A 25,788-nucleotide genomic window follows, 5' to 3' on the forward strand; every position below is an offset into this window, starting at 1 on the left:
CGTCTTTGGCCACTGGGAACCTCTTTACATCAGCTCCCTGTGTCATTTGACATACTGCATTAGTCTTTGATAGGTCCGTATATTTAGGCCAAGCAGGACCATCCTGGCTTATGTGGCGTAATTCCTGTCCAAACTTTATTTTAGAGAGGAATGATATTTAGAGACCATAATCTGGTGATTGACACATGGGAAATTTAGAAACTACCCCATCCTGTCAGTAATACATAAAAACTTGCCAACTTTATAATTAAAACTCTGAACTCTAGAAATCTTTGTCTCAGTTTAACACTATAGGAACCGTGTGTGAAGTGCCAACTGTTGTTACATGCTGGTCAGATGGCCCCACAGTGAAGTCCCACAGCTATGTTCCTGTAAAATTCACTGATAGTGTCAAAAATTCCTTGGTTTTTATAGTTTAAGAGTTCTCAGATCATTTAGTACATCAGTGCTCTTGTTCTTTAAAGAAGGAACCATGAGTTCCAGGAAAGTGATGGAATTACTGAGGCAGTGTCCATTCCCTGGTTACAGCCAAGTCTGTGGGCTGTTTGATTTTTCAGATAACAAGTATGATTGTTGTTGTTTTGGTTAAAGGAATTTAAAGCCCCCGGGGTATATTATTAAAGCCTTAGCCTTTCTGTGTCTTGGTGAGAGCATGGCTACCGATTTTGGCACTGACTAGTTTGGTTGCCTCAAATTTTTGTTCTATATTCTGTGATCCAGGTACATTTCCAAGATAGAAAGTGTGTATATCTCAGTTTCGTGCTGTATACACTGTCTAGTTCTTACCTGTATTCTGAAATATTTTCTTGTAAGCTGTTAGTCCATTTGAACAGGTGCCTCTCTGTTGTAGCCTGTTCTACCAAAGTGAATTATCTTCCCATATTCCTTCCAGTCTGAAAGCATGGAACTGTATCCATCTCTTCACTATCCGAAATAATAATTATTAGCTTAAAAAAAGTGCCTAAGCAGTTCTGTCCCCAGTGTGTGGAAACTTTCCCTGTGTCCTCCACAGTCCATAGTACCCTTTGGCATGAAACAGAAGTGGTCCACCTTTCCCTTTCTACAGAATTAAAGATTTGGGGGCTTGGGTTTTTGTTTTTATTTAATTAAAGTGTATTTGATAACCTTTATATATATAAAGTTAAAATGTTTTATATATTAACATACGTGAAAAATTACTGTTGAATTTTATATTACATGAAAACATCTTAATGAAGGAAAAGCATAATTAGCTTATGAGAATCTTGCTTTGAAAATTGTAAATTTAGTAAGGATTTTATGTTAGTTAGGCTGATTTTATTATCAAAGTGTATATAAAATCACTCTGAACTTTAGGTTAATTTCTACTGTTTGGTTCACCTTTTAGTATATTCCGTATGAAACCTTGGGCTGCCATCTATGTATGACTCCTAGGAAATTTTCTACTTGTTTTCTTTTTCTTTACTGGATGTTTCTGATGGAGTGTGAATGTGTTTTGTTTTTGTTCTTTGAGTTTTTTTTACTTTGAAGAGTCCGTTATCAAAAAGCTTATTAGCTTTTCAATTTTAGGGTGGGAGGAAATCTAGGAAATTTTAATGTGTTTTAGTATTTTGATATTTTTGAGAAACAAACATTCTTATGTTTTCTGAAACATTCGTGTCCTGAAACAAACCCTCTTCCTGCAGCTGACCATACACCATTGAGATATTTCTTATTCATATTTTCAGAAGGCCACTTTTAAAACAGTATTTCTTTGTAACAGGTGTATTGAACTTAGTGTCATAAGTTTTTTCATATTTTGCTCTAATTTTTCACAGGCAGAAACTTAAATGACTTTCTCTTTTTTCAAAATTCATAGAATGTTTAAAAATGAAGTCTTGATTCTTAAAGTTTTTGCTATTTGTGAAAACTAGGTTATCACACAGAAGAAACTAGATATTTCATTATGAAGGAAACCTGCCAGTTTCTTTCCAATAACCTTCCTCTCCCCCTATAATCTTACTTAAGTCTGTTGACATGAGAAATCTATTACACACTGACAGAAGTTCTTAAGGTCGACAGAAGAGACAGGATTCTCCCTATTGAACTAAGCAAAAAAATTTGTTGATTTGTCACTTTTGACAAAGCTCATACCTTTGTACGTTTTCAATCATTGTAGCTGTCTACTGGACTGTATATGTGCATCCTGTCATCTTTCCAGAGTCTACTGCTCGTAGTTGAGAAGTTTTTAATGAAGTGTGGTTTTTCTTTTCTTGTGTTTTAATAGGTAAGGACTTTCTGTGGTTTAAACTTCAAAAGGTACAAAAGGGTGTACAGAGAGAAGTCTTCTCACTTTTGGTCCGCAATACCCTGGTCCTTTCCCTGGAGGCAGTGTTTGGAATACTTGCTTTAGCAGCAAATAAAACGTTTTCAATATTTTCATGAATTTTGTTTAGTATGTTCATTAGTTTCTATTTATTTTTACAGAAGTAAATGGTGACTGGCAAAAAGCTGATGCTGTCTGGAATAAAATGCAAGAAGAAAATATTATTCCTCGTGAGAAGACATTAAGGTTATTAGCAGAAATCCTTAGGAACAATAATCAAGACGTTCCATTTGATGTACCCGAGGTAATTTCTTTTTAACTACAAGCATAATAGATTTTGTTGTCGATGTAAATTTAGGTTATAGATTAACCCAGCTTTACATTGAAAAGGTTGCTGTATTTACCACTTTTTCTTTAACTGAATAATTTTATTTTTAAGTTGTGGTATGAGGAAGAAAAAGATTCCCCAACTTCATTACCCTCACCTGTAGAAGTTAATCTCCAGAAAGAGCTGTTGAATGCCTGCCGCACGAGGAGAAACAAAGGTAAACACGTGCCCTGGGGTCTTCGTTTAGGTAGCAGCATGGGATCTAAGCCCAGCAAGTCAGTAGTGATTTAGGAAGAGATGGAATTCTCTGTATATATTAGTTATTTTCTTTCACTTAACAAAGACATTTTGGTACAATTGGGAAAATTTAAATGTCGACTCAGTAGTAGGTAATTAAGGAATCACTCTCATGTTTATATTAGATAGAATAACAGCTTATGATTTATAGATGTCATTGAGTTTTGAGATCAGTAGTGAAGTATTGAGAAATGAAAAAACTGAAGATTTCTGTAATTCATTTTAAAAATCTTAAGCTGTAGGCCATAAAATATTTAAGTCAGGAGCTATGTGTTTAAAGGTTAAACAGATCAGGAAACATGTTGCTTATTAGATGTAGGCAGTGGGTATATGGCAGGGGTCATTATACTATTCCTTATATTTTTCTGTACACTTGAAATTTTTCATAATGAAAACTAAAATGTTATTTTATCAAAATTGCACTTTGAAAATAACGTGATCATAAATTTTTTGGCAAATGTATTTGTTACATGTTTTGATTTTATGTGAAAGCAAAAAACGATTAGGACTTTACGCTTCATACAGTATCTCTGCTTAACATCTCAAGGTTGTAGGCTGGATATGAGACCCGTTTCTTGCTCTTCCCTTTTTTCAGTGGTAATATTTCCAGAAGGTGTGCCTACCTCTCTTAAGACTACTTTAAAATTTCTATGACTATCTTGAACCCTCTGATACAAGCTTGCCTTTCACATTCTAGATGTTTTCATTTAGACTTCATCATACTGTTCCCAGATTATACACTACTTCCATTTTCCTCACTTAAGTTTTCTCTGTAGAATGCTTCTGTTATCTCTAATTTCTCCAGTTTTTATCTAGATTCCCAAGTATGCTTTATGATAATTTAACCATTATGCAGCAGATTTGTTTTCATTCTAGTATTGACAGTTTTGAGTTCTCTTCCATAGAAAGCCATCAGTTTAGAAATTTATAGAACCTCTTAACTTTTTTTCTTCCCAAGAGGGCATTAAATTTTTTATTGATTACATGTGATAATAGATGATACACAAGCTTCATTCCCATCTATAACTTTATCGGTACCATAATTCAATTTAAATATATTGCATAGGATATGCCAACAATCATTAATAACCAAAAAAGAACTCCATGACTTGGCAAGGGTGACCCTTTTAACGGTGAACTCCAGGTCACAACAAAATAACTGTCAGTTCAACTACACCAAGGTTCTGAAGACAATAGCTTCTCCACCAAAGCAGGTTGTAAATAAATTTCAAATGGAACCTGACATCACCCTGAAGGAATTCTAACTTCACGCTGTTGGAGTAGTTTACCAAAATGGCTTCAGAGTAGACTAACTTTACACAGCACCTTAAAAAAAAAAAGACATTTATTCAGCATCATGAACAGACTATTGCATTTAGCAATCAACAGCATGGGTGGGAAAAAAAAAATCTACATTAAAAACCCTTTGTTGAAATGCTTTATACTTTCCACAGAACAGAAACTAAAATAACCTGTTACACAATTAGTCACAAGTACAGTTCTCAAGTTTTTTGCCCATACACATGAGTATTGTCTAAAACATGTCTTCTTTGTAGCAGCTAGGCCCTGCCACCACTGTGCTTGGCTGAGTTCACAAATCTCTTGTAACCTGTAGCTTCCCTGTCACTTTTCTGGCTCTCCTCTCCTGCTAAGCCTTGTTTTCTGGCAGTAATTAGAACTTTCTGCCACTGCCATAGCTACTGCTGCTGCTGGAGCCACCATAGCCACCTTGATTTTGTGGTTTGGCAAAGTATTGGCCTCCACCACCATACGGGCCAGAACTTCTGCCTCCAAAATTTCCTCCTTTCATGGGTCCTAAATGTAAAGATTGTTGTAATTGCCAAAATCACTGTAGCTTCCGCCACCTCCAAAATTGCTTCCATCATTACCAAATCCATTATAACCATCCCCACTGCCACCATATCTGCCACCACGATGGCTGCACCAAAGCCACCTTGACCACTGAGGTTTCCTCCACGACCTCCACCAAAGTTTCCAGAACCACTTCGACCTCTCTGGCTGGATGAAGCACTAGCCATCTCTTGGTTAGAGAGGGCTCACTTCACAGTAGTGGCCATTCACAGTGTGGTATTTCTGAATGACCAATCTTATCTACGGAGTCATGGTCATCAAAGGTTACAAAAGCAAAGCCTCTCTTTTTGCCACTGCCTCAGTCAGTCATGATTTCAGTCATTTCAGTTTTCCCATACCGTTCAAAATAACCCCTCAGGTGATGTTCTTCAGTGTCCTCTTTAATGCCACCAACAAAAATCTTTTTCACAGTTTAGTGGGCACCAGGTCTTTGAGAATCTTCTCTTGAGACGGCCCTTTGGTTCCACAACTCTTCCGTCCACCTTGTGTGGCCTTGCATTCCTGGCCACATCCACCTCCCACCGTGGCGTATGTGACAAACCCAAAGCTTCTGGAGCACTTGGTGTTTGGATCCCTCATTACCACAATCTGTGAGCATTCCCCATTGCTCAGAATGGCTCCTCAGACTCTCATCGGTTGTTTCAAAGCTCAGTCCTCCAACGAAGAGCTTCCATAGCTGTTCGGGCTCTTTGGGAGACTCTGACTTAGACATGATGGCAGTGGAGACGGGGCGACTTCATTGATGCTTTCGGGGCGGCGTCCATGGGCAGAAAGGAGTAACATAACGAACATATCTCCCTCTTAATTTCTTAACTAGAAATTTTGTGACAGTTTTGTGACACAGATATACAGTGTCTGAAGTAGGAATTAAGCTAAACTTTTAAGCTTTCTCAATCCTGCAGAATAACTTTATTCTTTCTGAGTTACTTTCTTTGGCTGCATATTCAGTCTAATACATCCTTGAGTCTTTTGCCATGTATCTCTTAAACCTAAAGTTCATTATTATCGATACTGTTTAAATATTCTAATAGAATTTTGATTTAACTGAAATGAATGTACAGTTAGTGTATACTTCCTATTTTAAGATTCCAAAACTCCATATATTGCCTTTTTTTAGTTGTTTTTATTTAAGTAAAAACATCTAACCAGTTAACTAAATATAATGCATTATAAATATAAAGATATACCCCTGCTTTAGTTTTAATATACCATATGCATTTATCTAGTTGGTTTCATTCTGTTAATTCAAGAGGTTTTAGTTACTTTTGTGTAGAAATGCTTGGCAAAATGTACTTTGAAAACTGAATTCAAGACTACAATTTTAGAAAACAACTAGTAAGCTTTTCTGTATTACATTGTTGATCTTAAGTACTCAGACTGTACTTACTGTAAATTTTCACTTAGCAAAGTAGTGAACCTATTGTAGCCAGTAATTACAATACATCATAATTTCTAAGCTACCTTTAAAGAAAAATATATGCATTATATACTGAATGATAAAGTCTGTCTTTTCTTAGTTAAGATGCAAATATTAGTGTCATGTCTTTTTCTCTTGTTTTCTCAGAATTTAACTTGAAAGGTTAAGTTTTTGGTATTGTCTCTTCAGTTTAATTGAAGGGTTAGTTCATGCTCCCATAACTTGTAAACACAAGCATAATTTCTGCTTGGGCTTTCTTTTTTTTTTTCCTGCTTGTTAAGAAATGTCTAAAGTAGCACCGAATATTCTTCTGAGCTTTAATATCATGTTCATTCCTAGTTATGTGTTCTGTATTTCTATTTCTTTACATGGAGCTTTATATCCATAAAAGGTCTTGAGTGATAGTTCCGTTATGCCCCACCTTTTTTGTGACTTGTTTATACACAACAGAGTGTGGATTATAGTTTCAGTTGGGTGTTTATAGCCAGGCAATTTTATTTCAGAAAAGTAAGTGACTGAAAAGTGTAGTTACTTCTCTTTTGGTAACATCTTTTCATTCACTGACAGTTATTGTGAACAAGTGAAATAAAACTGTTAATCAGTCAAACAAATGTTGCTTAGTTTACTTGTTAGATATCTGTATATTTGAAAATTGTATGTTTTTGTATAAGTCCTGTCGTAGCCAAATAATTTGATCTCCTAATTTTAGAATTATAGGCTATGTTCACTTTAATGCTATTGTGTTGAAATGTTAACCGTAGTAACCACCCACTTATAGATTAAAGATTGCTTTAAAATGAATCTTTTGCTCCCCTCAATCTAAATTATACCCCTGGTTTATTTGGACTTTAACACACATTTTACAGTTTATTTTGAAACTGGGATCTTTTGACAAACAAATTCAGAAGAGCTCTGTTCTGTTTTTACTGCCATGAAAATAATTTATTGACTTTAGAGAGCTAGTATGAAAAAATCATTGTAAAAGGAAGCCCTTTGTATTACCATCCACTGGAATTAAGTAGTAGTTTCCAAAACTGTCCCTTACTTTTTTAAAGATTGGAACAGTGATACCATCTGCTTATTTGGTCAGTATGTATCTCTTAGAGTGGTGTACTGGGTGAGTATTAAAAGAAGCAGAAATAGGGGGTTTGGGGCTTTGCTTCAGGGCTTTCCCCCTCCTTTTTGCCATTTCAGAATAATGTCATCTCATTTTTTGTTTTCCTTCATAGATGCATTTAATATTTTCCTGACAGCAAAAAAGCAAAACATTGTGTTTGACAATGAAGCTTATGCCAGGCTTATAAACTTACTTTTGATGAAGGATAATTCTACGCAAGCAATGCAAGTGAAAGATTTGTAAGTATCAGTTCATTTATTAAACTTCACACTCAAAAAAGAAAAACCTATAATTAGGATTTTTCTAATGTATTATAGTAACAGTTGCTTAATTGTCTTCAACTACCCATAGGAATTATATAAATGGTTTTTTAATTTTAAGGGGGTTTTTAAACTACAAAAGATAGAACTTTTATTTGTCCTGCACACTGCAGTTTATTTGATTTTTACCGTATAGAACCTCACAACTCATGTATGCTCTTCATATACAGAAAAGTAGTTTGGTTTTTCTGGGAGGAGGGTTCTGTTTTGTTTTATAGGTATCTGTTTTATTTCTTGTTCAGCAGCTCGATCTGTGTACCTTTTATGGTGGAAGCAGCCTAATATATGAAGGCATCAAGGGTTTTGAACTTAGGCAAGGCTTTGAATTGTACTTGAAAGCCCTTTGGAAAATTTGTTCCTATTTCTGAACCTCAGTTTTTCTTCTCTGTAATGAAATGATAATAAATCTTACATTAATTCTTCTAGGCATTGAAAGACATAGGGTGAAGTAGGAAAAAATATATGGTACTCAGCACATTTTAAATACCTTTTCTCTGTCCCTTCTTGTTTTGTAACCTGTTTTGTGGTGTGTAAGTGGTAATGGTTTTGTCTCTCTGGCTAGTTCCTTAGAGTAAAATACTTTTTAAATCAGAAAAGTAAAGCTTTCTTCCCTGATGTGTTAGTTAACTGACTCAGTTGTCTTATTCCCAAGGAATTAACTTCAGAAATTAAGTAAATAATGAGGAAGGGCCTAGAAAGGAGTGGATCAAGGTTACCTGCTCTGGTATGTAGACCTGTCCTGTTAATGAGTCAATAGCTTTATTTTTCAATGGCAAAAGTCAGTGTGTTCCTAGTATATTGCAAGTTTTGAAATGATGTTTCCTGGCTAATTTTTGGCCTTCAAAATCTTTAAGTTGCAGCACTTTTGGAATATTAGAATCCTGAATAGAAGACGGATGTTTGCCATTCTTGGAGTTCACTGGAAAACCTGATGTTAATATTAGTGTTATGTTAAAGTTAGGCACCATAGGGCCATATTTACTGTTTATGTTTTGATATTCTATGTTGAAAAATATGTTGTGTGTGATTGTACTTGTGTATGGAAATACATCTATATCTCTGTATATATACACATGCCATGTGTATATGTATACATTCATAATATGTACATATAAGTGCTACGTATGTGGATATACCCATGCATCATATTTATCTATGATCTTGAGTCATTTGTATATTTGATATTGAACAGCCACACTAAGACTTAAGGTTAGATTATTAATGCATTGTGTCTCATTTGTGTTTACTCAGTTGCTGTTAGTAATTAAATTATCTATCTCAGGAATACTCAGTATATCCTCAATTAGTGACTTGAAAAATTTGACATTGAACAGCATCCTGTCATCTACAACCATTGAAGTCATCCAGGAGGTGCAGATTTTTTCCAAAAGTTACTTTTCTCAAAAAAGTATTGACTAAACACTATGCTTAATTATCAAAGGTATTTTTGAGGCAACAGGGATTTGGGAGGAAGGGACAGCAGGAAAAAAAGGGGGACATTTTGTGTCGAGAATTGGATATTGAGAGTTTTGAGTTGAGATTATCTGAGGAGATGGAAACAAAGAAAGAAAACTTTTTCAAAAGTCTTATAATCGTGAGGTTGGCCACAAAGACCTCTGAAATACTTCCTCAAAGCACAGATTATATAATTCTTTCATTGTAACTTGGCTGCTTCTTGAACGGTGAACCTCACATTCTGGTAGCACAGGTTCCTCTCCACCCTCCCCAGAAGTTCCGACTCACCTGATCTAGGGTAGGGCCCAAGAATCTGCATTTTACTAGACATCCCAGCTGATTCAAGAATCTTGTGTCTTAAACATTTTGATCACATACCATTCTCAGTGAGCTGCACTACTGTATGATATGTAAATATATTATAAAACATAGTCCAAGAACAGAAATTTTTCAGAGGATAAGATTTAAAAGTAGACACAAGCCTTTTCTTGCATCTCCTAGAGCATTCTCACAGTGTGCATACTCTTACTGAAGTCCCCTGGTCTAGAATCGTTTTTCAGATTGTATTTGTAACCAGTTAGTAGATGATGAATTTTATTCAATGGGGCAGAATCAACATCTTTTTTAATGAATAGAAAACACCAAAGCACTCCATGTAGTAAAGATATTTTGTGAACATTTGCTCTCTGTTATATGTGTGTATGTATATTAGTGTGCTGGTTTGTGGTGTAACACATCATTTTTTACCATGTCTGACTGAGAATCTCCATCAAACAAATGTGAAAGCTGTTGACCTAGAAGGTGGTCATAAGCACATCCCATCTATTTCCACTTACGTCCACAGCCTGTAAAATGTAGGCTTATCTTCTTTCCTCCCGTCCCTCTCTGCATCTTCACGAAGCCTTGCTGTACTACTGAGGTCACTTTCATCTTTGCTGTGTTACCGTTTGGGGAGTGTTTTGTAGATGGCTTCCCCATGTAGTTGTGTGAGCAAAAGAGAATCCTAGGTGCAAAGCTTTCGAATGCCCAAAGGCACTTAATCTAGGAATCTGCGCACATCCTTTTCCTTGAACCAATAAAATGTTGTATCTAACTATGAATAATTGTAAGGATTGTGTCTTGGGTTAGATCTGCATTGGGTAGTTTTGAAAATACCTCTGGACTGGGAATTCAGAAGTGGAAGTTAGAGTTCCAGTTCTCTGTTACTAAAGGAATGTCCTGTAACTTCCCTCCATTGGTTTCCTGGTTTATTACCAACATTCCACTAGGTCATCTTTTCTACTTCCAGCTCTGCATCAGTGATCAGAATGAAACAGAATTGTTGCTTTTTTTTTTTTTTAGAGCCATCATTACTTTAATATGGTCTGGCCAAATGAGCTACTGTAGCAAGTGGCTGTACCCCTAGTATTTTTCTGGCACTATTACTCTCACATTACTCCATAAATAGCAGTCTCTTATAGTTCCCTACATTATGCCACTTGTTCATTCTTAAGAACGGTTGTTTCCCCGTTGAACTAATGCAGTCATTGTTTTTGCTATACCTTTGCTGTCTCTAATGTGTTACAGATTCACTTGACTACTTACTAATGAGATTTCTTCAGTTTTATTAAGAAGGTTATTTAACCTTCCCAACAAGTAATGAAACCTCAAAAGTAACAAATGCCTTTAAAATTTTTGAAAGAATGATGTTCTTTCATTTTTAGTTAGAAATACATTTCTTCGTGTTCCAAAAAAAAATTTAGGTATAGTGAATTTTTTCAGAGGAGGGGAACTACTTATTCATAAATCAGTAAGGGTTATATAAACTGTTATTTTAAATCTTTGTTAACACTGTACTGTATAGTTATGAAATTTGAGAATCATGTGGTGATAGCTCTGCTTTATCTTTGGAGAATAGCACTTTATTTTCTTTTGTTCCTACTAGCTTATTTATTCTGTCTAAAAATAATGTTAAATCAATCACTGATGCTTTTTACTGGATTGGCCAGTTTTTGTTATCCAAAGTAAGATAAATTCTGATCACTGCCTAATGCCCCACGTGCATGTTATGTAAGTACAATCCATAGACCAGTCATTGCTTTGAAATCTCTAAGATGAAACTTTCCCTGTAATATTATCTTCTTTGGTTAAGACAGATTAACTTTTGCAGTTGATTGTGAGTTAAAAGATTGATACCCTTTTCTCTCTGTGATTTTTTTTCCTTTATTTTGGCAGCTCTAAAAATTAAAATATCTATAGTTCTGTGCTGTCCAATCCAGTAGCCACTAGCTATAACTGCCCACTTAAATTTAAATTACTGAAATTAAATATAATTAAAGTTTCCATTTCTCCACCACAGTAGCCAGGTAGCCACATGTTATTTGTGGCTACCCTATTGGGTGACATGAATAAGAAATATTCTCATCATCACAGTAAGTTTGATCTGACATCTCTACTAGATTTTTTTTTCCGAAAGGAAAGATCATAATTAAGAATCAGAAGTAAACTTCTCTTATTTTGTTCTATTAGTGAATCCGTCGCAAAGTTATCAGTATGCTTTGTAGTTTTCTCCCTTTGTCAGTTAGAAACATTTTGGTTGTGATTGGTCAGTTTCTATATGTAAAACGTGTATGTATTCAGCATATAATAGACCTGGGGAGAGTTTTCTTCCTGTTTATCCCCAATTTCAAATTTGTATTGAATACATACCTTCTTGAGATAGGAAGAAATTATTAAAAGAAAAATATTCTGTGTTTTGAGATTTTCAAAAGGTTTGACATCAAGTGTGGTGTCAGAAGTTTTGTTACCTTGTGGTTTTAATGAATTTTAGTTAATATTTTCACTTGAGTATCGTATAATACATGTAATAATGTTGGCATAAGAAGTGAGGTTAATTTTAATAGTGTCTCCTTGTTTATTTAATCATGCTAGAGATTGAGAACGTAAATCCTTTATTTTCTGCAGTTTATAGTCTCATGCACGAGTTGTTGACTTAAGAGCTTTGACAGATGGGACAAAGGAAACAAGTCGAACTGAGCAGTGGGTGCTTTGGTGGGATTAAGAGGATCGTCGGGGGAATAAGAAAATCCTGCACCCGGGAACTGCAGGGGGGATCCCCAGAGGCTGGAAGTGACTGAGAGGATGGGCACATCACGGTGTTCTGGAGGATTTTCTTGGGATTGATGAGAATAATTTAGCAGTGACCCTGCTTTTCTCGCAATCTGCTCAGCTTAGATGTTCGTGTCGGCAGGCCAAGGTTGTTAGCAGCCAGACCATCACTGAGCTTGAGAAGGCAAATGGCAGCAATTGCTTTTGCTCCTTCTGACCTTTGGAGATTTCCTAATCAGGAGATGAATCCCAGGGGCATTAAGGAAGCTGAAATTTCAATACAGGTGATACACACACTGTGTAGCAAACAGATCATCTCTGGCTAGGGTTTTTTTTTCCCTTCTTTTTATTGAATCATGTAGGTTTTAGTCATAAGTAAAGCAAGTTTTTGCCCTTGAGTTTTAAAAAGTTGGGGGATTTCAAATTTAAGGCTGGGACAAGATTATGTGAAATCTTACATTTTACTGTAACCGTGGTTTTAGTTCTGCAGTAGGTTCACCTTTAAAAACTATGTATCTAGATGACAGAAATTTGAAAATTAATCAACTGAATGAGATGGTGCTAATAATACGCTTTAGTTTATATTTAAAATATAAAGTGCTGAAAATAAATGTTCATTTTTGTTGCCGAAAGACTAGTTTTACATTTTATAAATTACGGTGAGTGTCGGAAAAAAAGGAAAAAGTATCCCGCTTAGGATACAGTAGAACAATGCAGGGCATGCAGTTATTTTAGTCATCTAATATGTCAGCATTCAAGAATCTGAACCGATTGTTTAAAAAAAATCTTGTACTTTGTTTCTTTTGTTGCTCATTTCCAACTTTGTCATCTGTCAGAATGCAAAAAAAAATTATCCTTCTATAACCATTGACAGGATAACACAAAAGCTGTCTCCAGGTCGATATTTTGCAGCAATATTTTTAACATACGAACAGTAGTTTTTATAATTTCACCTTGGTGCTCAACCATTTATTATCGTATCAGAAGCATGTCAGTAATTCCTTTCTAAATGTCTGCTTCTTTTAGCGCTGAGACCCACATCAAGGGCTTCACACTGAACGATGCTGCCAACAGCCTCCTCATCATAACGCAAGTTAGGCGGGATTATTTGAAAGGTATGTCACAATGCTTGACCTTTACGTCACATTAATGCCTCTGCAGATTTTTCTTGTAACGCCCTTCGAATACTTGGATAAAGGAGTCCATTTAGCAAATTACCTGCTTATCAAGAGCCTTTTGTGGTAGCTGAGAGACGTAAATTACTGTACATGCATTTATAATACAGCTTGAATGTGAATGTACTTGTCATTTGACCACTTAGTCCAGTTTCCATTCCATTTAACACAAGATGGGTTTTCTTAAGATGAATCACAGCTCTTCAGACATGCAAAATTTGTGTTCCAGAACAAGAGAAAGTACAGGCTTTCAAGTGCGTTAAAATTCACAGCACAAGTCATTTTTTGCTTTGGAAATTAACATACTTTAGAGCATCTGAAACAATTCCCAGCAGTTGTTTCTTGCATATTGTGTTGGTTGTGTGTGAGATAGCAAATGAGTTAAATTGAGTGTTAAATGTGTGGGATTGTGCACCAAATGATTATAATATTGATTTTTAAAACTTAATCTAATACTTTTTTAATAGTTCATAATACCAACAGCAGTAAGATACCATGTTTATTTGGAGTTTGGAGTTTTTAAATGAATATTAAGAGGATAACACCAGAGAAATTGGAGATGACTTTGGGGAGGATTGGGACATGGGGCCATTTGCTTGGCAGAGGCTATTTATGGGTTTGCAAAGGGATGGATATGGATGGGATGGGCTTATGAATGAGCTCCCAAGGGGGAAAAATGATGATTCTCTTAATTTAGATAAGCATCTGTTCAGATTTAATTTTATGTTTGAATTTTAGCCAAAAACCACAGTTTTTGCCGATGTAGCAAAACCTACTTAGGAACTCTTTAAGGAAGGTTGAAACAGCTTTTTAACTGTTGAATATATATATTACCTAGTTTTTTCTTCAGTCTGTGAGAATGGTGTTATTCTTCACTTGCATGCTTATAATAGAATTTCACATCTCTGAAAGTTGCTGTCTAATTGTGCAGCTTTAATGTTACCTGTAATGCCTAGATGTATTAGACTATATGGATGTCTTCCTAATTAGTGAGGACTGAGTATGTAAGCGATGATTTCTGCCTTTGCAGAATTGCTGCTTCAGTATTCTATAGGCAGGACCAGCACATTAAACAGCCCAGCCTTTAGTCATAATGGAGTGTTGTAAGGTTTGCTATTAAAACTTTAAAAGCTTTCATTTTCAGTAGCAAAGGCTTTTGGGCAAGTTGCTTTTAAACGCAGAAATGATAAACAAGTTTTTTCTACTTTTTGTATTTTTATTTTATTTTTTGGCCATTACACACAGCATTTGGACTCTTAAGTTCCCAACCAGGGATCGAACCCCATGCCTGCTGCAGTGGGAGTGTGGAGTCTTAACTACTGGACCATCAGGGAAGTCCCTGATAAACAATTTTAAAACATCAAAAAATTAAATTTTCTCCCCATATCAATAAGCTCATTTTTGTAAAAAGCTTATATTTCTGTAGACATAGAGATCAGGATAAAATACTTTTTTTAATTTCAAGAGGTTGCTTTTTGAGCAGAATCTGATCAATGTTTAATTGACTGCTACCCTACTTGTATGTTAGGTTATCCTGTGAAAACAACAAGAAACTGATATAATTTCACATCTGTTTTCATCTATTCAGTTGGAGACTGACTGAGAGCAGAAGTCATGAGCCCGCTTTCCGTGCCTCCCACCGACTGATAACCTCCAATGGTCATTGTCAAGGGCAGGATGGTGTTGGCACTATCCATATTACCTTAGTTGTGCTCCATAGCTGACTATAGCTCCCAGTTAAAAAAAAAAAAATTCAGGTTTCTTTTTTTTGATTCCATCTAAAGCAGGAAGAAGAATAAAGCCAATTCAGTCTTAATCTAACTTAACTAGCTTATGCTGTTGTGGAATATTAATAGCTGATACAACAGAACTTGGCAATATAATGAGTATTACTCGGGGCAGAGGGTGTGCATGGGAACCACTTTTGATGTCTCAAAAGTCATGAATTGTACAGAAGGCAAATTCTGTATGGGAATATGATTTCAGTTCCAAGGTCTCCTGCTTCCTTTGGGTAGACATGGTGATCTGTTCTCGAGCCTTCACTCTTTGACACACATGCGCATCTGTAGATGCAAGCTCCAGTGTGGTTAAGTTCTTGGGTTGGTGTCTAACAGTATGACCTTAAAAAAACGAAGGAAATTATTTATCCGTACCTTAGTTTCCCACATATAAATTCGGTACCTCAGAAGGTTAGTTGTGAGTGTGACTGCTTGATCTGTGTCTGGAGTGTAGAAAGTGCTCAACACATGTAATAAAAACTTGATAAATGCTAGTTACTATCATCAACATGATTATCGTAACTGTTATTTGATCTACTTGTAGGAAGAGCCCTCTTAGCTGACAGTATTGCTGGCTAATATGAATATTCCAAAGTTGATTATCTGTGTATGACCACCAGTTAAGAAGATTTTATCAAGCCTATTTTCTGTAGATAAAATTTTTTATTTCCTGTGTGTTCATATGTATCTGTAAAATTTTACTGAATATACCTTTTAACCTTTTTTTTCCCTTTCCCCATTTAAGAATCACTGATTTAAAGTATAGATTTGGAGTAACAATAAATTTTTTATTCAGTAATAAATATAAATTTGTGATGTCTTTGATCGTGTCACTTTTAATAGTGTGTTTAATTATTACCATTTCCCTATTCTTCTGTTAATGATGGACTGTTCTTATTTGGAAAGCTGCTTTGAGAGTCTTAGTTTTGTGTAGGTTGCATTGCCTTAATTGCTAGAGAGCCATGAAGTTTTCTTCGGTAGCAGTGATTGTTATGTTAAGTATTACATGTTCCCTCCAGTCCACCACGTATTTAGTTTAATTATTTTGCTACTCTGGCACTTAAGTGAGTAACTCAGAAGGATATTCCATATTTATCCATAATCAAATACTTGTAAGTTTGATATTAAAAAAACAAACTCCCGTGGAGAGTCTCCCTGGGAACCTGATAAGGTTTCTTTTCTCTGAAAAATCAGTGCAAGAAAATATCTGCATGGTATTTAATCATGTAAAATAAATTTGTCTCTGTGTGAGCTGAATGTTCCAGGTTGGCTGTTCATCTTGTATGATCAAACCTTTTTGGATTAGAAAGAGATACTGTTTTCAAGAAAGAATCTTTGGGATATTAGAAGATTTTTGATAATCATGAATCTTTGGAGTGTAATAAAATCTGGGGAAGTGTGAATGCGGGTAAAAGTTACATAGTTTTGGAAAGTCTGTAATTTTTTAAATTCTTCCTTATTTATATTTCTCTAAACTTGTCAACTTCCTTGAAATTTGTCACTAAATGTTATCCCTGAATGGAAGCTGCTTTCTATCAGTAACATTTGCATTTTCTGTGTGACTTAAAGAAGACATTTCTCTGGTCTATGATATAGTCAAATAATTTTTTTTTCAAATTTCACATAGAGTATTAATATTTAATATAGAATAAAAGTATTCATAGCTTTTTGTGTATAGTCATTGGGTGCTCATATTTAAAAGCTAGTTCTCAAACTGTATTGTCAGTACATTTCATATAAGAAAAACTGTCGCCTGCTTTTCTATTATAGATGCTCTGACAACACTAAAAACAGCCTTAGATCTGGACCAGATACCATCTCGATTAGCAGTGACCCGCCTTATTCAGGCATGTGCCCTGAAGGGTGATACAGAAAGCATACAGGACATTCAGAAGTTGGTAAATGGACTCGAGGATTCAATTGGACTTTCTCGTATGGTTTTCATCAATAACATTGCTTTAGCACAAATAAAGAAGTGAGTATCTTCAAACTTTCTTTTCTTTCACTGTACACACTGGAAGGAACATCATCTCAAATACCACCTTTTAAAAACTAGGCAGGCTATTAGAAACCGTGTCAACTGTAGAGAAAATAGTGTGTCAGTTGCTGCCTATTTTATAATTGTCAGGGAATAATTTTGTGTTACAAAATATGTTTTAGCTGTAAATTAAATCGTAAACAACATTGATCAAAATTTTCAAATTCATAAAATTTGCCCCACAGTTGGTAACTTTCCTCACTCATACATGCCAGGCCCTTGTTGAAACACTTCTTTACGAAAGTGAAAAATAAGTTCATTCGAATGTCAGCAACACTTGACAGTGACACTCTGCCAGAACATCATGAAATGGGGGGCCCAACAAGCTCGTTAAAAACACACCTTTCTCTTTTGTCCACTCTCCTGTTCATCCACCCCTGTCAACACACACCCACACAGAGGGAGGTATTTACAGGTGATTCTCTTACCACCATTTCTAGATTGCTTATTGAGAATCACTATTCTAGAAATAAATAAGAACTTGATTTTTATTAGCCTCACTGGTGAAGTTAAAGATTCATGTGGGTAACTATGAAATTGACATTCTGCATGCTTTTAGGGAAAAAAATATTCGTTAGCAATTACTCTTACATACAGGTAATGGCTTGTGATACTGAAATGTCTTATTGGCTTTTATGGGGTTTTTGTTTTTTCCTCTTTCTTTGGACAGAAGTTGTTTGGTTTTTCCCCCTTTTAAAACTGTTTCCCCATATAGAACTTTTAACTTTACCTTTAGTAAGAAAATGTGATTATTATTTTAAGTTAGAAAATTCCAGAAAATTATTTAAGAAAGATCTGGATGAATTTTAAATGTTACATTAAATGTTAAATGTTAAATAATCAGAGTTTTATATGATGTGGAGATGTTTTTATTAACTATCAAATATAATTGACTATTAAATAATTCTCTAACTAAAACCCTTAAGAAAAATTTATTGTAATGGGGTTCATTTTAAGAGAATTCTTGTTTCAGGTGATAATTCCAACATAAAATTGATTATTTGGATTTGGAGTACCATACCATAAACTGTAAAGTATCAGTTAAAGAGCACCTTAACCAAAAAGTTAGTCATAAAGATACTTTTCATCATAAGTTGTTTAATAAGGCCATGTAATTAATTTTTTAAGAATGAGGTATGAAGATACTTTGTTCAGAGAACTTTGATATAAATTGAATATTTTTCAAATGTTGTATATCACCTGAAAAGAACAAATTGTTGTGACTGTGGGTTGAGAGACCTGAAAATGTACCTTTTGCAGACATCATCAGCAATTTTAAGAATCCTGAGATTAACATTATCTTTATTACTTCATGCAGTAGTAACCAGTTATAGATTATAACGCCAAAGTATAAAGTATAAAAGATTTCATTTCATATCCAAACAGCTGCAAAAACAAAACTTTGAAATACAGTAATTTTTTAAGTTACTGTCTTTAATTCTTCTGTATATAGTTGGTTGTTCTTTCCTCTAGAGCAGTGTTTTAAAATAAGCAGCTGCTTCAGTTGTTTGTCGCAGCATAAAGCACCCCGTGATTGCCTTTGTCACGTAAATGTAATTTGGTTCAACTTGTATAATGTTTTTTATCTGGTTAATTATAAATATATTGTCTTTTTTTCCCCTAAAGTGCTTGCATGTGTAAATACTAAATTACCTGTACTGAAACTGCCTGTGATGTTAATATAAAAGCAAATATTTCTTTATAATTTATTTTACTTTCTTTTACAGTAATAACATAGATGTTGCAATAGAAAGCATTGAAAATATGCTTACTTCAGAGAACCAAACCGTGGACCCTCAGTACTTTGGCTTGGCATACTTATTCCGAAAAGTCATAGAGGGACAGTTGGAACCAGCACTTGAAAAGAGTAAGTGAGCTCTTCTGGTCGGAGAGCAAAGAAGCACTTTCTCTAGCCTGTCTGGACTGTCTGTCTTTGGTGAGTGAGTTATACCATTGTTTAAATGAAAGATTTTTCTTGTCCTTTTTTTTTTCAGTAAGCATCATGGCGGAGAGATTGGCCAATCAGTTTGCAGTTTACAAACCTGTAACTGATCTTTTCCTTCAGCTTGTGGATTCAGGCAAGGTGGATGATGCCAGAGCTCTCCTGCAGGTAATGACCCACCACACGTGGAGCAGTGAGGCTTTGTGACTTGTGTGAAGTCAGCTGAGAAATTACTAGGGTTGGGTATGTGGTGGAAGACCGGAAGTGAAGTGCAGCACTGCTAGCACGTTTAAATTCAGTGTGAATCAAGGTTACCTGACAAGGACTGGATTGTATGTTACAGCTTGCTGGTTTTAAAGATGCCACATTGGACTGGAAATGTCTTTAGAGTTAAATGGGGGTGGAAAGAGACATCTTTTGCCAAAATGATTTAAAGACAAATGTTTCAGCGCAGATAGGTATTGCAAAACAGTTCCTTTGATTTCCTAGTTTAATTTCTCTAGCGCTGTAAATACTGTGCGTCACCATGGCAACACAGTTTGCAAACAAAAAGTAGGAAATGTTTGCTTTTCAAGTACTGCTTCTCTTGAATACTCAAACACTCTTGGTGCCTTATTCAAGATTTATTAAGAGTCAAATTTGCTTTGTATTCACTTGTGTGTCACAGACACATTAAATGACAAATGCAGGTCTCTGTGGCCCGCACTCTCAGTTAAATTAGCAATCTTCAGGGAAGGAGACAACTGCATTCATGCCATTTTAACAGCACTAAATATAAAGCCGCGCCAAGTGCCGACAGAACGGTGGGTGATCGGAGCTGCCACTGGTAATGTACACAAACAGGCACCGCCAGGGAGCCCCTTCCCAGCAGGTGGCAGTCAAACAGTCACCGTGATCCCGCCAACGGCTGTGTTTGTGTAGACTCCCTGTGTCAAATTGAGGCCTGGGACCAATTTCTGATAGTAAATAGTATTACATTCACTTGTGTTTTTGCTAGCTGTGACACATCTTAGGTAGCAGATAGGGAAGGAGAAAGTGAACTCACCTGCTTGTGATCCTGAAGGGTCATCCAGTTCGAGAGTGGAATCCAAGCCATTTGTAAAAGGAATTCCTAAGAAATTTCTCTGTGTTAACAGTTTTGTGAAAAGTATAAATTGGCACTGCCTCTAAGGCTTTTTTTCCTTTTGTTCCTGGAGAGACAGAAATTCGAATTATTTGAGAATTTTCTTGTTTACTTTTTTTTTCCCCCTTAAAAAAATTTTTTTTGAAACAGAAATGGCAATTTATAATGGGGATTCAAGAATCTTTTCATTGTTCTATCTTCTTGCCTTCTGTGTTAAAAGCTTTATCTTGAAAAGAGTAAATTCTCATGTTTTATCTTTGTATGGTACATACCTAAGTGTACCTACTCAGGTATATGCATGTCTAGCTGAGTATTCATTCAGCTGTGACACATTATTACAATAGCTCTTTAGAAAGATGCACTTGGTATTTCATTTACAAGCTTTTTCTGAGCCATGGTCATCAAGGCTCTACTTAGTAGCCCAGGGTGGGAGGCACTGGGGATGTGATGGCCGCCCTCAGAGCTGCATGTGCCCGCAGCAGCCTGTCCAGAGCGCTTTATGGCAGCCAAGTGCTGCTGCAACAGCATCGTCTTTGCATGTTTGTTCCTTCAATAGACTGTGGTTTCAGATGGTAAGCCCTTCACCCATTCTTTACCTGCCTGCCAAACAGTTAAAGATTATTCTTACTGTAGTGAAGAATGCCTTGTTCACAGATGTCGAAAGCATCCGTTTATAGTGTAAATGTTCTGTGTGTCCCCAAAGTTCTTTTTATACTAGTCGTTTTAGTATTGACAATGTTTTAAAGCTTTGAAAGAGCAATGTGCTTTTGGAAACTTAAGAGAATGACATCTGCGATGAATGTAAACTAAAATATTGTCTTGCCATATTTGATTTTACTATAGCATCTAAGATGGGATAGACACTTGATTTAGCTGGTCTGTCATATAAACTTTTTTTTTTTTGAGTTTAACTTTTGTCTCTTTCTCAAGCACTGGCTGTCTGTTGCAATGAAAGCCTTTTATAAAATAGAGAGATTGAAATCAGTCCTTTTGTATGCATAAGTGTAGGTAATTATACTTTAAAGAGAACTTGCTTTGTACATTTTAATTTTTATAAAGAAACGAGCAGTTATCTCCCTGACACCTTATTAAATGTATAATTAACCTTATGATCCCTAGCTCACTTGTGAATGCTTGGCAGTATAATTGGAGAGGCATAGTGTTTCTTTTTTCCCTCTTTCTTTGCAGTCCTAAACCTTATTCTGTGGTTGTTGAAGCATTAGTTTAATTTTTCCCTTTTCTTTTTAAACAAACTTTATACTTGCGGTGCCGAGGACAACATTCACAAAAGCTTGGCAGAGCTTGCACTTGTTTTCTTTTTTTGCTTTGAAACAATTGGTTGACTATTAGGCCTTCCTGTTAGTAATGATACATTACTATATTATTGTGAACTTTCTTAATTGGAAATATTCACCTTGGTCCCCTTGTTTATCAAAACCGTCACTTACTGAATAATGTTTCAATTTTTAGAGGTGTGGTGCAATCGCTGAACAAATCCCGATTCTCTTGGTGTTCTGTATTAGGAATTCTCAGAGATCAGGAAAGGTAAGGTGCTGTACTTGCTGCCAAGGCAATAATGCTATGAGCTAGTCTTGCTCAAAGGTATTGAGTACCATAGAAGAGCTTTTTGATTCAGGACCTTTTCTAAAAATGCTATAGAGATTGAACACTTGCTGGCCTGAACTTGTTTACTTTTTATATTGATGCAAAGTCAATTCTGGCTCCTTGGTTGTATTGGAAATGCAAAACAGGTTCATGCAGTGCATTGAGCCCCAAGAAAGGACCCTTAGGAATGTAAGATACAAATCCCATTGCTTGGGTCGCTGGGTGAGTTTCAAGAGCGCAGAGCCTGAGGGAGCTGCCTGCTCCAGAGCGCCTCCTGTCAGGTCACTCAGGGAGAAACCGCGAGGTGGAGGAGCTCTTTAGCTTATTTATACTAAAAGTGTGTGTGTGTGTGTGTGTATGAAACAGAACCAAGTCTTATTGATGTTTATTTTAAAAAAAGAAAAAGAATAAAAGCATATTTCAAAACTGTCCTTTTAGATTCGATTTTACCTGTGAGTGGGCCCCAGAAACCCTGTTTTTAGGTTATTGGGCACATTATAAAGTTCTAAACTGAGCGCCAATTGTAATGTTTGTTTTATGTGAAACATTTAGGTTGTTTCCAACTCTGGAAACTAATTTTCCTTAATTTTCACATAAACACACTTTTCAAAAGAAAAATATTTACCTAATTGCACTTTTCTCTCTGACTCATGTATTTAGTTACAGCAAGCATCATTTAGGAAGTACTGAGTTGCCCTTTTTTTCCTTTCTATGAGATTATATAGAATGCTGTATATTTACATATAATCTACCACTCATTACCTGTAAATGTTAAATCATCCCTAGATTACTGACAATACCTAATACAATGTAAATGCTATGTAAATATTTGCTGGCACCCAGCAAATTCAACATTTGCATTTTTGGACTTTCTAGAATTTTTTTTTTCTTCTGAATATTTTTGGTCCAGGGTTGGTTAAATCCACAGACTTGGAACCCACAGGTAACAGAGGGGCTGACTATACTAAGAGATACAAAAGGGAAATAGTCCATTAAATTGAGTAGGCAGTTCTACTGTATTATTGTTAAGTTTTTATGATATAATGTCCATATATCAGTGTCATATTTCACTGTTCTTTTGAGTTGTGGTGATGTTACTTATATTTAATTTCCTAGGCACCAGTTATGAAGTCTTTGTTAGAATTGATTCCTGAATTAATTGACAAGGAAGAAGCATACACTTGCCTCATGAAAAGCTATGGTAATAAGTCTCATGTAACTGCATTATTTAAGTGATTTAAATATTTGTAGTATAGTCAACAAGTCTTCAGCTCAAAAGCAGTAATCCTGAGTATCAGATAATTGCTTATGGTATAAATAATTTATTTAGCCTTAGGATACGTTTTAAAACTATATTTAAGGGGGTTCCCTGGTGGCTCAGTGGTAAATGATTTGCCAGCCAATGCAGAAGACGTGGGTTTGATCCTAGATCTGGGAAGATCCCCGCATGCCATGGGAATTAAACCTGTGTCCCACAGCTGTTGAGCCTGTGCTCTAGAGCCCAGGAGCTGTAGCTACTGAAGCCCCATGTGCCCTAGAGCTGGTGCTCTGCAACACGAGAAGCCACTGCAGTGAGAAGCTTGCGCACCACCCCTGGAGAGTAGCCTCTGCTCGCCACAACTAGAAAAAAGCCCATGCAGCAACAAAGACCCAGCACAGCCAAAAAAGAAAAAAAAAAAAAAAAATCTGAAATTATTCTTATAAACCATCTCTGAGCATCTTTTGTGAGGCCCTGCTTTGTTGAGTTACAATCCAGGTTCCTGGAAAGACTTTGAAGTCCACTTGGGTGTACATTCTGGGAACCAATCCTGCCCCTCCAGGGGCCTGCCGCCTGAAATACAGCGTAAAATGGCTATATGTTTAAGACTTCACTTGCCTGTTTGCTCCTTCAGTGGCCTACCTACCTCCTTTTGGAAATAGCAAACACCTTAATTAAAAAGTGGGCCCCGAGGTTTTACCTGAAGTCACAGCTTTGAAATTGTAGTCTTTTAAACAGTTTTCTTCCCTGGTTGCCAGGCGACCACATGTGGAAGGGAACTAGTCTAAAGTTTCCTCAGTAATTAAGATGAATGTCAGCATTTGTAAGTTATGATCAGCTGTCCATCTGAGACCCGCTGATTTGTTCACTTGAGCCAAAGGGTAAATAAAGAGTTGCTTTGTGGACTTGATTGTTGGCAGGACACCAGACTTAGCAATCAGAATTTTCCATTTTTATATCATGTTCCCCTTATGAGCGGAACATGATATATTTCGAAATAGTGCTATAATCATAAACTTTTTTAAGGTTCAGTTCAGTTCAGTCGCTCAGTCGTGTCTGACTCTTTGCGACCCCATGAATCGCAGCACGCCAGGCCTCCCTGTCCATCACCCACTCCCGGAGTTCACTGAGACTCACGTCCATCGAGTCAGTGATGCTATCCAGCCATCTCATCCTCTGTCGTCCCCTTCTCCTCCTGCCCCCAATCCCTCCCAGCATCAGAGTCTTTTCCAATGAGTCAACTCTTCACATGAGGTGGCTAAAGTACTGGAGTTTCAGCTTTAGCATTGGCAGGTATTAGTAAATGTAAGATGAAGTGTAAAACAGCATGAAGTTACTACTAAATTGCGTGATAGTTGGGAGGGAGAAGAGCAGGGAGATCAGGAAGTAAGGAAAGAGAAGATAGAGTTTTGGGAGTAGCTCCCTAGAAGATGCTAGAGCTTGGGTTGAGCACTTGGCAGTGGAAAGAGAAGGCTTTGGTCTCTTAGGGACGGGAACAAAGGATTCACACAGAGGAAACTGACTTCACCCAAACTAAAGATCTGTTCAGCTTCAGTGAGAGGTGTACAGTCATCCTCAGTCCCTTAGGGAGATCCTTGATTGATCCCTGAACATCCCACTTCATCCTGGAGGCTCACCTTGGTGCTGGTAGAGTTGGGGTTAATTATTCAGCATCAGTGTAGGGTAGATGTTAACAATCTAATGCAAGATCAAAGAGTCAGATCACTAACAATTCTTAGCAGAGCCTGTATAATTTCAACAGTGAACTTAAAAATATTTGCATGTCAGCCACAAGTAGAGAGCCAGGTAAACTTAGCTCCTAGGCTGCTGCATCATCCAATTACATGAAATATTAGTGTAGCTTGTTACACAGATGTATGTAGTTTTTTAATGTATATTAATAATGTATATGAATCTGGGGGGATCACTAGCTAACTGTATGCCTCATTTGCATATTTTAGAATAGGAGAATATACTGAAAGTCTTCTGGTGTTGTTTAGCAGCTGATCTTGATGTAGATACAGACCTCCACATTACTTATTTCACATGCCCCTCATCACAAAAGTCACTGAATTAGCCGATTTCAAAGTGTGGTTTTAAACAGAAGAAGATTGAATGGTATGCGCTTACTCTGTGATTGGAGACTTCTGTCTGTGGTCAGTTGAACTAGCATGGGTCTTTTAAAATAGCTGGGTTGTCATGCCTTCTCTTTCACAGTGGGTAATGCTGAGTGAGAGGTGTGGGGAAGGAAGACTGGATTGTAGATCCTGGATATGGTTTTTTGTTGAAGGTAGTTAAGTATTGGTTTCCTTTAGGATAAAGGGATCCAGGTATCGATGAATGTCTAAGTGTTTGGGAAAAACAAGAAGATAGGTTGACTTTATCTATGATTAATATCTTTTTTTTCTAGTCTTCGACAATGATGTTGCATCTGCTAAAGCACTATATGAAAGTTTGACTGCAAAGAATGTAAAATTGAATGATCTGTTTCTAAAGCGTTACGCAGTTCTGCTGAAGAATGCTGGAGAGTCTGTCCCTTTCACTGAACCTCCTGTGAGTGTTTCTTAATTAAGAGGGGGGAAAAATACCTCTACAGATTTGTGTATGCTTCATAATAATGTGTGAAAAATAAGGTGAATACTTAATTACATGAGGATTAGATCTCTGTGAAGGACCCTCCAGGGAGGGCTTC

General features: G+C 36.3%; 1 protein-coding gene and 1 pseudogene across 1 annotated transcript in view; one reads left to right on the forward strand and one right to left on the reverse strand.

Moving 5' to 3' along the window:
* LRPPRC (leucine-rich pentatricopeptide repeat containing) overlaps positions 1 to 25,788 on the forward strand; it is a 99,465-nt gene that overhangs the window by 71,548 nt on the left and 2,129 nt on the right. The window contains exons 28-37 of the mRNA XM_010842303.1: positions 2,446 to 2,588; positions 2,724 to 2,829; positions 7,428 to 7,554; positions 13,204 to 13,292; positions 16,901 to 17,105; positions 18,896 to 19,035; positions 19,163 to 19,278; positions 21,704 to 21,778; positions 22,955 to 23,039; positions 25,507 to 25,649. Coding sequence (XP_010840605.1) covers positions 2,446 to 2,588; positions 2,724 to 2,829; positions 7,428 to 7,554; positions 13,204 to 13,292; positions 16,901 to 17,105; positions 18,896 to 19,035; positions 19,163 to 19,278; positions 21,704 to 21,778; positions 22,955 to 23,039; positions 25,507 to 25,649 — 1,229 coding nt within the window. The remainder of the gene's footprint in view (positions 1 to 2,445; positions 2,589 to 2,723; positions 2,830 to 7,427; positions 7,555 to 13,203; positions 13,293 to 16,900; positions 17,106 to 18,895; positions 19,036 to 19,162; positions 19,279 to 21,703; positions 21,779 to 22,954; positions 23,040 to 25,506; positions 25,650 to 25,788) is intronic.
* On the reverse strand, positions 2,846 to 7,421 carry LOC104990297 (annotated as a pseudogene).

The sequence above is a fragment of the Bison bison genome, unplaced genomic scaffold (genome assembly GCF_000754665.1).
Source record: "Bison bison bison isolate TAMUID 2011002044 unplaced genomic scaffold, Bison_UMD1.0 scf7180017864177, whole genome shotgun sequence".
In the NCBI taxonomy this organism is placed as follows: Eukaryota; Metazoa; Chordata; class Mammalia; order Artiodactyla; family Bovidae; genus Bison; species Bison bison.